This window comes from Stegostoma tigrinum, chromosome 3 (assembly GCF_030684315.1).
Source record: "Stegostoma tigrinum isolate sSteTig4 chromosome 3, sSteTig4.hap1, whole genome shotgun sequence".
NCBI lineage: Eukaryota > Metazoa > Chordata > Chondrichthyes > Orectolobiformes > Stegostomatidae > Stegostoma > Stegostoma tigrinum.
In genome coordinates, this window is record NC_081356.1 from 22693345 (window position 1) to 22705702 (window position 12358).

General features: G+C 42.8%; 1 protein-coding gene across 4 annotated transcripts; it reads left to right on the top strand.

The window, feature by feature from the left end:
* The first annotated feature begins 1109 nt into the window (after window positions 1–1109).
* Window positions 1110–11086, top strand: plin2 (perilipin 2). 4 transcript variants are annotated; one of them, XM_048528298.2, is made up of 8 exons: window positions 1110–1205; window positions 1501–1537; window positions 1968–2163; window positions 5451–5533; window positions 7263–7527; window positions 8674–8861; window positions 9284–9418; window positions 10594–11086. In XM_048528298.2, the coding sequence occupies exons 2-8, from the start codon at window positions 1511–1513 to the stop codon at window positions 10921–10923; spliced, it is 1224 nt and encodes a 407-aa protein (XP_048384255.1). In that variant the 5' UTR covers window positions 1110–1205; window positions 1501–1510; the 3' UTR covers window positions 10924–11086. The 4 variants fall into 4 exon arrangements, with proteins under 4 accessions (XP_048384255.1, XP_048384256.1, XP_059499721.1 ...); XM_048528299.2 differs by lacking the exon at window positions 1110–1205 and adding an exon at window positions 1243–1338; XM_059643738.1 differs by lacking the exon at window positions 1110–1205 and adding an exon at window positions 1383–1404.
* Window positions 11087–12358: the final 1272 nt, after the last annotated feature.

Consider the following 12358-nt stretch of genomic DNA (forward strand, 5'->3'; position numbering starts at 1 on the left):
TTCATGATGAGGACAAGGGCAGCAGATATATGGGAACACCACGACCTTCAAGTTTCCCTCAAGCCACTCACCACCCTGACTTGGAAATATATCGCTGTTCCTTCACTGTTGCTGGGTCAAAATCCTGGAATTTCCTCCCTAATGGCATTGTGAGTCAAGGCACAGCAGGTGGACTGCAGCTGTTCAAGAAGGCAGTTCACCAGCACCTTCTCAAGTGCAGGTAGGGATGGGCAATAAATGCTGGCTGGCCAGCCAGCGATGTCCACATCCCACAAATGCCTGGGAAAAAAATGTGTATGTCTTCATTTAATGAACACGCTGCTAATGCAGAACATTTCAAACAGCCTTTCCTACATTGTATCAGTAACTACAATTCAATATGACATATTTGGCTCTAAAATATCTTCGGGCAGCAGGTGAGTGCATGGAATGAACTGGCAGAGGAAGTGGTTCAGGCTGGTATAATTACAACATTTAAAAGGCATCTAAGATGGGTATACAAATAGGAAGTGTTTAGAGGGATATGGGCCAAATATTGGCAAACAGAACTAGATTAATTTTGGATATCTGGTTGGCATGGACGAGTTGGACCAAAAGGACTATTTTCCACACTGTATAGCTTTATGACTCAATGATGGACATTGCTTACCTGTTATTGCGCAGGCAGAAATATAAGCACCATCAGAAGTTCCTCATTGAATCCCTACGGTGTGGAAGCAGGCCATTCAGCCCATTAATACCACACCTCTGAAGAACATTCCACTCAGACCCACCCTCTAGACTATCCCTGCAGTCCCCATGCCTACTCTTACGAGTCCCTGGACACTGGCAATTTTGCACGGCTGTAGGAGGTAACTGGAGAACCCGGAGGGGAGCCATGCAGGCATAGCAAAGGCTACACGAGCTTTGTCTCGTTCTTTTAGGTTCATAGACATGAATTTGTCCCTCACCGCCTTACACATCTTTTGGGGGCTGCCAGAAGATAACTTCAACATGGGAAACATTCCGCACTTAAACATTGGCAAAAGTTGTCTGCTGAAAGAGGCAGTGGAAATATAGACGAAAATGAACTCAGCAGCTTTTTTTCCCCCCCAAATGCGCTCCGGATAGACGTGCTGCGGCTGGAATTTGCATGGTCTGACGTCATTGGGTAGGCTTTCCGGGAGGGAGCAAACCCTTTTGAACCGGCGCAAGTGGAGCAGGAGGTGGGTGTAATGGGAGCGGGTCGGGGGCTAATCGGTATAACTGGGTTGGGTGGGGGGAGTGCGTGTGTTGTTTCCGAATAAATACTGGCAGGAAGACGCTTGTTCACTTGCTGTTACGCCCCATGAAACATTGGTAATTTCTGTCCTGATTAAGCCCTGACGTGGCTGCGATTCTCGGTTGTTAATAATTGTGTGAACGGTGAGCTCTGAATCGGGGCGAAGGGATGGGCAAAGCAGCTCGGATTCACGCGAAGCTCTTTTGTTCTGAAACTCGATTTCATTTTTTTTAATGCAGAGCGGAAGCCATGGCCTCAATAGTGGAAGTACCGCAGGTACACTTTTTCTCTCCTGTTCCCGGTTGGAAGTGTGTTTAGACCTGGAAAGCAACTCTGTATTTGCTAATGCTGACTAACCGTAACTGAACCTGCTGATCTAATGTGTTGGTTTTCACTAACGTTCCCTAACTGCTCAGTAGATTCGAACTCGAGTAACGTCTCAATCCGGTTGATCCCTGTCTGCTGACTTCTCTCGGGAATGCCTGGAACTCCCTTCCCTGTGAGGACTTGGGATAGGCTGAAGGTGATCTGAAAGTGTGGGGAAAGAGTGTGATTTTGTTGCTTTTCTTTTCCACGCCACTAACAGAGCTCTCTTTCCCCTTAAGTGACAGGAACTGAACTGGCATGTAAATACAAAGTCTCAAATGCAGATTATTGGTGGGGGAAAAAAAAACTATATTCACTCTAGTTTTTGTTTTTTCGTTAGAACGTGGTTGTTCGGGTGACTAACTTGCCGTTTCTCAGCACTGCCTATGATATGATGACATCTGTGTATGGCAGCACGAAGGAAAATCACCCCTATCTGAAGTCTTTGTGTGAAGTTGCAGAGAAAGGTGTAACTGTCGTTTCATCTGTAGCCATCACCAGTGCTACACCAATACTTCAGAAATTGGAACCACAAAGTAAGAATGTTCTCCTTTGCCCGCTTAGTCTTGATCCTTTTGAAGTCTATTATAATCTCACTAAGATCGATTTCAAGCAGAAGGAATGAAACTATTACTGAATAAACAAGACATATGCAAGCTATAACTTATAATTGCGTATTGCTGTGGGTGTGAGTGATAATGGGAACAGCAGATGCTGGAGAATCCAAGATAATAAAATGTGCGGCTGGATGAACACAGCAGGCCAAGCAGCATCTCAGGAGCACAAAAGCTGACGTTTCGGGCCTAGACCCTTCATCAGAGAGGGGGATGGGGAGAGGGAACTGGAATAAATAGGGAGAGAGGGGGTGGTGGACCGAAGATGGAGAGACAAGAAGATAGGTGGGGAGGGGATAGGTCAGTCCAGGGAATACGGACAGGTCAAGGAGGCGGGATGAGGTGGTAGGTGGGAAATGGAGGTGCAGCTTGACGTGGGAGGAAGGGTTGGGTGAGAGGAAGAACAGGTTAGGGAAGCGGAGACAGGCTGGGCTGGTTTTGGGATGCAGTGGGCGAGGGGAAGAACTGGGCTGGTTTCAGGATGCGGTGGGGGTAGGGGAGATTTTGAAGCTTGTGAAGTCCACATTGATACCATTGGGCTGCAGGGTTCCCAAGCGGAATATGAGTTGCTGTTCTTGCAACCTTCGGGTGGCATCATTGTGGCACTGCCAGAGGCCCATGATGGACATGTCGTCTGAGGAATGGGAGGGGGAGTTAAAATGGTTCGCGACTAGGAGGGGCAGTTGTTTCTTGCGAACCGCGCGAAGGTGTTCTGCAAAGTGGTCCCCAAGCCTCCGCTTGGTTACCCCAATGTAGAGGAAGCCACACCGGGTACAATGGATACAATATACCACATTGGCAGATGTGCAGGTGAACATCTGCTTGATATGGAAGGTCATCTTGGGGCCTGGGATAGGGGTGAGGGAGGAGGTGCGGGGGCAAGTGTAGCACTTCCTGCGGTTGCAGGGGAAGGTGCCGGGTGTGGTGGGGTTGGAGGGGAGTGTGGAGCGGAAAAGGGAGTCAGAGAGAGAGTGGTCTCTCCGGAAGGCAAATAAGGGTCGGGATGGAAAAATGGCTTGGATGGTGGGCTCGGATAGTAGATGGCGGAAGTGTCGGAGGATGATGCATTGTATCTGGAGGTTGGTGGGGTGGTATATGAGAATGAGGGGGATCCTCTGGGGGCGGTTGTGGCGGGGGCGGGGTGTGAGGGATGTGTTGTGGGAGACGCGGTCAACGGCATTCTCGACCACTGCGGGGGGTAAGTTGCGGTCCTTGAAGAATGTGGACATCTGGGATGTGCGGGATTGAAATGCCTCATCCTGGGAGCAGATGCGGCGGAGGCAGAGGAGTTGGGAATAGGGGATGGAATTTTTGCAGGAGGGTGGGTGGGAGGAGGTGTATTCTATGTAGCTGTGGGAGTCGGTGGGCTTGAAATGGACATCATTTCTAGCTGGTTGACTGAGAGGTCCAGGAAGGTGAGGGATGTGTTTGAGATGGCCCAGGTGAACTTGAGGTTGGGGTGGAAGGTGTTGGTGAAGTGGGGTGAGCTGTTTGAGCTCCTCTGGGGAGCAAGAGGTGGCGCCGATACAGTCATCAATGTAACGGAGGAAGAGCTGCGGTTTGGGGCCTGTGTAGGTCTACCTATCTTGTATTCTCTCCATCTTCGGACCGCCTCCCCCTCTCTCCCTATTTATTCCAGTTCCCTCTCCCCATCCCCCTCCCTGATGAAGGGTCTAGGCCCGAAACGTCAGCTTTTGTGCTCCTGAGATGCTGCTTGGCCTGCTGTGTTCATCCAGCTCCACACTTTGTTATCTTGCTGTGGGTGTGGTCAGGTTGTAGTGTTCACTAAATATTTGTATTTGGCATGAGTCAGAAAGTGTCAACAAATGCCATCAGTTTCAGTATCGAACCACTTCTCTACAGGAAGATGCTTTAAGCTCCTGCCCTTTTGCCTATTTGTGGAGTGGCGACTTGATGAATTGCACTTCTATTTTACCTTTCACCTAGTTCAGATGTATAAATAAACCAGGCTAATAAATTGTTAGAGATAGTGGTAGTTGCCGATGCTGGAGAATTTGAGATAACATGGTGTGAAGCTGAATGAACACAGCAGGCCAGGCAGCATGAGAGGAGCAGGAAAATTTACTGAAGAAGGGTCCTGGCCTGAAACGTCTAGCTTTCCTGCTCCTCTGATGCTTCTTGGCTTGCTGTATTCATCCAGCTTCACACCATGTTATCTCAGGCTAATAGATTTCTTGGAATAGCTTGTTGAATGCAGTATGTTTATTCAACTCTGGCACAAAATAAGCCTTTTTTGAGTGTTACCATTTATTCTACAGATTTTAAAAATTGCAGATTTTCAGTTATCAACAATGCTATAGATAGACACTTTTGAGAATCATATGCATGAAATTAAGCTTAATACTGCTGATAAATAGCTTCTATCGAAGATTAGATTCCCTACAGCGTGGGAACAGGCCCTTTTGGCCCAACAAGTCCGCACGGCCCTTCGAAGCATCCCACCCAGACCCATTCCCCTATAACCCACGCACCCCTGAACACTATGAGCAATTTTGCATGGCTAATCCACCTAGCCTGCACATCTTTGGACTGTGGGAGGAGACCCACGCAGACATGGGGAGAATGTGCAAATTCCACGCACAGTCAACCGAGGCTGGAATCAAACCTGGGTCCCTGGAGCTGTGAGGCTGCAGTGCTAACCATTGAGCCACTGTGCCACCCAGATGGTGGTTCAGAAGTGATTTAGAATTGCTAGTGTAGAAAGAGTCCACTTGGCCCATTTGAGTCTGCACTGACCCTCTGACAAGCATCCCACCCATTCCCGTAACCCCACATAGGTTTTTATGTAAGCCATGGCTAACCCACCTAACCTGCACACTGAGGGAATTTTTAGCATGGCCAATCCACCTTACCTGCCCATGTATTTGACTGTGGGAGAAAACCGCAACACTCGGAAGAAATCCATATGAATACTGACCTAACAGTGCAAACTCCACACAGACAGTCACCCAAGGCTGGAATTGAACCCAGGCCCCTGGCACTCTGTGAGGTAGTAGTGCTTGCCATTGTGCTGCTGAGTCATGAGGCATTGCACTGATTGTAATTCTTTTATGTTTTTTATATAGTACACCTTCAAGAATAGATATATTATCTTGGCTGATACCAGTAAAGTGTTTGACATTCCTTCAGTTGTCAAGTTTATATGTTGTGCTTTAAATGTTAACTCATACACAACTCTTCTTTTTTAGTTGCATTTGCAAATGGTTATGCCTGCAAAGGACTAGACAGAATTGAAGAGAAGTTACCTTTTCTCCACCAACCAACTGACCAGGTACTGATTTTTGTTCTGAATTCACCAGAACTATGCAATGAAATGGGCTTGTATGATATCAGACTAGATCAGAATGCTGAAAAAACACCAATCTGAGCATCTGTGGATAGAGAAACAGAGTTCATGCTTTGAGTCTGGTATGACTCTTCTGAAGAAATCATACCGTACTCAAAACATAACTCTGTTTCTTGCTTCACAAATGTAAAATATGAACATGTGATGCTGTCACACCTCATTGCATTTTTCTTTCAGATTTCTTGCATCCATAGTATTTTACTTATTATTGTACAAAATCAATGCTTGTTCACTTGATGTTAATACCTTAGCTGCTCCATTCTTGCCTGTTTTTCATCTGGTCACACATGGGAGTGGAGTGATATCAGAGACTTGTTACTCTGCTTTAATTGCTGAAAAGAAGTGATATCAGAGACTTGTTACTCTGCTTTAATTGCTGAAAAGAAACATGAGGTTAAAGCTTTTGAACTTGCACTCAGCAGGACAGGCGTACAAATGCTCCCTATGAAATTCGGCAACAGTCCATACGGCAAGAGAAAAGTGTGCTGGTTAGTTGGCACTGATTTGAGTTGTTGCATTCTCCATATCAATCATTATCACCTCACCGAACAGTCAGCACTTTTCACTATGCATGTAAATTGCTCCATTGAAATTTGGCATTCTTTTTGTCCATTCAGATGTGTGCAGAATAAAAGGCTTCGGCGTTGTCCTCTTTTTTTTTTGTTTCAGCAATACCTATTTTTGCTTTCTTGATTTATGAGCAAGTTCTACCTCTCTGCCTGTGGAGAAATGTGATAGAGTATTTGGTTCGTGGTATGGATGATTGCTCATCCTTCACAAAATTGCAAGGTCTGTGAAGGTGCAAAGCTAATCTCCTGCAGTTCAATTGTGCATTTATTCACCAGGACTTTCAAATGTCCAGGTGAGCAGGGCATGTTAATGGCCAATAAGCTGGTGTTTTTAAGACAATAAATGAAATTTTGCTGTGGATTCAGGTCAACCTGCAGCTGCCTAAAGGTGCCAAATGCATTGGTAGGTCTGTGCAGATAAGTTGCTAATTTGGTATTTTGTGATGAAATATGAAGCAGATATTAAGCTGCTTTGTAAGTGTTCTGCGTTGAACCAGTTTTTCAATTGTCTTGAGACGTCCTCCTATGATGACCCAAAAAGTCTTATTTCACTAAAATTGTTATGACAAGCACTCCACCCCGCCCACCCCAAATTAGTATGAGATTGGAAAAAATCAGAATCCCTACACCAAGCCCTTCGGCCCAATGAATCCAGTGACCCTTGATGCATCCTGCCCAGGCCATCCCCCTATAACCCACCTAATCTGCAGATCCCTGAATACTATATGGGCAATTTAGCATGGTCAGTCCGACTACCCTGCACAATTTTGGACTGTGGCACCCCGAGGAAACCCACACAGACAGTCGCCCGAGTGGAATCGAACCTGGGTCCTGGCACTGTGAGGCAGCAGTGCTAACCACTGTGCCGCCCCTAATCTTAAGGCTGGACCACCAAAAACTGGGGTCCCAAGAAACTGAGAATTGCAGGGAGCAGGTGGAAAAGTGCAGTTAAGATCAGTGATCGGACAAGATTTTGTATTAATTGACCAAATGAGCTCAAGCAGCTTAATGATTTATTTATTGTATTACATTATCAAATTTTGAATAGTTCCAAGTTCTGAGTGCTGTGGCCTTTTTTTTGACAGGTTGTTTCTAAGGTAAAAGAAATTGTCACCCACACTGTTACTGGTACCAGGGAGACTGTGGCAAATAAAATTACTGGGGTAGTGGACAAGACAAAGGACACTGTCCATGAGAGTATTGAAATAACCAAAGCTGTGGTGAATGGCAGCATGAACTATCTAGTCGAATCACGTATGGGTAAAGCATTGAGCATTGGAGTAAATTCAGCATTGAATATTTCTGAATTACTTGTAGATCATTATCTTCCTCTGACTGAAGATGAGCAAGGTGAGAAACAATATGAATGTTCCCAATAAAATCATCTGCATGACTTCCAAATTTTCCTTTACTTCATTGTGTATAGATACTATGCTTGTCAGGAAATTACTTGTTGACAAGGTAAGTTGAGGAACACATTTTCTCTGTCAGCAAGTAATAACATTAACATTCCACGTCTGATCTGGATTCATACTTTTCATACCTAACAGTTGACTAGAAATAAAACAAATCTGGAGTATTGACATTTTTACATAAATGATGATAATCTTTTAAAGTCAAAATAGCTGTGAATAGTTGGATCCAGCATTGATTTGACTAATACTATGCAATTAAGATCACTTCCATTTTTTACTATTTTGAAATGTTTTTGTTTGAGTCCTACTTAACTGTGGCATTGCACCTGGAAAGTATAAACTTCACACTTTTTCATCCATTCTTAACATATTGAGTGTCTACGCACCATTGCATTGAAGGCATTTAACATTCCTTTGCAGCTGGTATGTGTGTAGGAATTTGATGCTGATGCATGGAGCTCCTGTAAATCGTGCACAATATTATCAAATTGGGGATGGGGCAGAGAAACTAAGTGGAGTGCCTCAGCATCTCCAACTTCTGAAACATATGGTGTGTCACTTCCATTCTGTATGAAGATACTGGAAATTCTGCTGGTCTCAGCAACGTGCAATCCTTCAGCAGTGCCATTAAACATAGGCTCAAACTAAGATGTTAAGAGAATGGCTGTATTATGCTAATGACACAATGGTTTCAATAACCTTTTCAATGTATTCTGTTTTTCTTTTGTTTTAAAATGCGAGTTGCAAAGATTTGCTATTCCCCCCCCCCCCCCCCCTACTGAATACATGCTTGCCATTATAACAAGTGAGTTAGATAACCATACTATGATTTTGAACACAAGTACCATGGGTATTTAATGGAAATAAATGAATCGTGTATTCAATATGGATAGGTAAACTGTGTTCCTTCTGCTTGGCCAGTCTTTTCCCAGCAACAACAGCACAGTTTGAGTATGGATGAATCTGCTTATGTAATCACCAAAGCCATGTTACAAATTGCTCTAAGTTTTATTTTTGATCTGAGATTGCCAGTTTAATGTTGAATTGGGTTCCAGTTGTAGATTAAATTTGTGCTTTGCAGCTACAGAAGAGAACAAGGGAACTAATGGATTTGAAATCGATCCTCTTAAACTGAGTCATTTTGAGAGGCTGGGATCACTTTCGACCAAAGTACGAAAGCGAACATATCAACAGGCCGTGGTCAAAGTTCACACTGCTAAGCAACGTGGTCAAGAGGCCATTTCTCAACTGCACCATACGATTAATCTAGTGAGTACACAAGTTAGTGTGTTGGTTAATTAGTCAGGTCATTTACTTTTGGTTTTTTTTTCAAGCAAACCGAATTTCAGTATTTTCACTACAAAATGATTGGTTTGCAAAACCTGAGCATTCCAGTAATCCTTTTTTAATATTTATCTGGCAATGCATTTTGTGGACAAAAATCCCTAAATTCAAGGGAAGTATTAACTTACTTGTGCTATACACTGGTTTGAATTTAGTGAATCTTAAAATGAAATGTTATGCAGAGTAAGGCTGATATTTCAGCAATGTGAAACAAATCTTGATTGCTAATTCCCAGGTTTAATTTTTGCATATCACCCTACTATAAGGTTGAGGACCATGAGCATTTCTGTGCCTAACTCCAGATACAGTGTGCTTTTTTTAATGCTAAACTGTCCTTCATATTCCAGATAGAGTATGCCAGGGAAAATATGGGTACAGCAAATAAAAAAATCCATGATGCCCAGGATAAGCTATATCATACATGGATAGAATGGAGGAAGTCTAACTTAGAACATGAAGACCATGAATCTTGTGCAGCAGAGGTGAGTGTGCATCATGATAGGCTCTTGTAAGTTATTGATCCAAAGTCAGTCATAGTCATAAAGGTCTACAGTAGAGAAAAAGGCCCTTTTGGCCCATCAAACCTGCACCAGTCAAAACAAAATTTAAGTATTCTAATGCCATTTTCCAGCACTTGGCCCATAGCCTTGTATGTTTTGGCATTGCAAGTGTACATCAATATCTTTCTTAAATGTTATGCAGGTTTCTGCCCCTACCACCCCTTTTATAGACAGTAAGTTCCAGTTTCCCAATACCCTCTGGATGAAAAAAGACATCCTCGCATCCCTTCTTGACCTTCTGCTCCTTAACTTTAAATCAAGTCCCCTTGCTGTACAATAACAGCTTTGGCTTGTGGCATTTTTTAATCTATGTCTGTGTGTATCCAACAAAAAACTGTCTGGCATTTGTATGACATAACCTTTTTCTTTGCACTAAAAGCACTGAAAGATACAAGATCAAGAAGGAAAAGGCAGCTAATTTATCAAGTCTTTCCACTCCTGATGGAAGAATGTATCTGGACATATCTTGCTACTTCTTTTGTAGTGATGTCATTTGAAAATAGCTCAAAACCTGAGCACCAAGAGGAGCAAAATACTTCAGGAAAATTCCTGTCTAATGTTCTTGGGAGGTTGAAACTGGGCTAGGAGATTGCATGGATTAAATGTTCTGGGACACTCTTTTTTTTATTGTTTTGCTTTCAGTAATCACAATTACATGAATGACGAATTGCACCAACTACACATCAGCTGGTGACCAAATTCCAGAGGTTTATTAGTCTGTCTGAAATATAATCGCTCCCATCCTGTCTGTCCCTATTCTTGCATAGGTTAAACTTATCTCCTTCTCTATTCATTTAATGAACTGGACTAAACTATTGCTTGGGACAGTATCCACTTCTTAAATTTATATACCATCATCTGGCCTTCTCCTAAGTCTATACTGTGTAGTGAGTAGACAAATGCCCTTTTGAACCTGATGTTCTTTAACTGGGAATTATTATCATGATTCTTCTCTGGACCTCTTGCAAGACCAATTCTCACCTAAGAGGTGAAGAAGCAGGGATGTGTCGTTAAGAGACAGAATGTGTGCAGAGTACAGAAATCCATGAGAAAAATCTGTTCTGTTCAAATATGTCTTTTTTTTATTTTATATATAGCAGGCTGAATCACGTACACTGGCCATTGCTTGGAATCTGAGCCAACAATTGCAGACAACCTGCTTTGTGCTCGTAAGCAGTGTTTGGGGTTTACCTCAGAATGTTCAAGAACAGGTCCAGTACATAAATCTTCTGGCAAGAGAGATGTATTCCACTTTTAAGTCTAAAACATCATTCAGAGAACTGTCTAGCCAAATCCTCTCCACAAGTAAGGATCAGCTCACAAAAATGAAGGACTCACTGGATGGCCTGATGGATTATTTGGTGAATAACACACCTCTGAATTGGCTGGTGGGTCCTTTCTACCCACAACTAACTGGGTCCCAATAGGAAGGGGAGACTGAGACCATGGGAAAGATGTCATCTGAGCAGGTGCGTACTTGTGATGCTTGACCATTATTTGTTATAGCATCTGTTTCTGTTTAACCACCTTCTTGCCACAGAAGTTCCCTTTTCTGATGGAAGAAGATAAAATAAAAATCAAGATTTGACACTTCCTTTGAAATTGGTTTCATTTCATATGTATTTAATAAATCTCTGGGCAACCATGGCTTCAACTGCTAATCCTTTACATCAGTTGGCTCTTCCTGAAATGATTAGTTTTGAGGTTTTACTGCTGCAAGCTTTAACATTTGCAGGTTCATGGATGAAGATGGATTATGGTGTTTCAAGTCCTTTAGTAATTGCTGTTGATTAGTCTGATCTCTTGTGCTGTCTCTCCATGAGATGCTCAGCCACTACATAGTTTTTTGCAACTATATGAAGGAATTTATACAATAAAAGAGTAACAGCCAATGTGTTGTCTGTTTGGAATTTCATTATCAGTACCCTATAGCCATTAAAAAGGCCCTATCACCGTTCCATGAAATTGTACAATAACACATTTTGACAGCCAGTTGCTAGAAACAAGGGTCTAGACCTGAAATGTAAACTTTCCTGCTCTTCTGATGCTGCTTGACCTGTGTTCATCCAGCTCTACACCTTAGCTCAGATTCTCAATTTTTTTAAAAAAAATTTTGCCTCATTACATTTTCAATTCTTACAGGATTGAAATGATCTAACTTGTAAGCCCTAGTCAAATCAAATATCATGTACCTCTTCAAGTATTACTGGAAACTGGCTAATGTTAGCAGGACTTGAATAACCATATTTGCTTTGATTACAATGGTTGGGATATTGGTGCGCTAGATGGTGACATAAATAGGATCATAGAAGTTAGGAATGGTTATATTACTTTTACTGATAATGCATGATGTCCAAACTACAACTCTGATCTAGCCAAATGAAAAACTGGATTACAAAGGTCTTCTGCATAAGAATGCTTATTCATCAAGTTTGCCTTCCCTTTATTCAAAGTGAAAAGTAAATTCAGATCATAAAAGATAGTATCAAGACAAGCTGGATACTTGTTTTGGGATTTACTGTGTGGTGGGACTTTTTTAAAAAAAAATACATCTGAAGTGCTGTTGTGGAAATGTAGAACATAGAACACTACAGTGCAGTACAGGCTCTTTGACCCTTGATGTTGTGTCGACCTGTGAAACCAATCTGAAGCCCATCTAACCTACACTATTCCATTATCTCCCATATGTTTATCTAATGACCATTTAAATGCCCTTTAAAGTTGGTGAGTCTAATACTGGTGCAGGCAGGGCATTCCATGCCCTTGCTACTGAGTTTAAAAAACCACCTCTGACATCTGTCCTACATCTATCACCCCTCAATTTAAAGCTATGTCCCCTTGTGCTAACCATCACCATCTGTG

Excerpts from the sequence above, each read along its gene's own strand:
- plin2 (XM_048528297.2), top strand. The coding sequence starts at position 1,740 with ATGCCTGGAACTCCCTTCCCTGTGAGGACTTGGGATAGGCTGAAG. Across the intron at positions 7,528-8,673 it reads TCTGACTGAAGATGAGCAAG|CTACAGAAGAGAACAAGGGA; the intron begins GTGAGAAACAAT and ends TGTGCTTTGCAG. Across the intron at positions 8,862-9,283 it reads TGCACCATACGATTAATCTA|ATAGAGTATGCCAGGGAAAA; the intron begins GTGAGTACACAA and ends TTCATATTCCAG.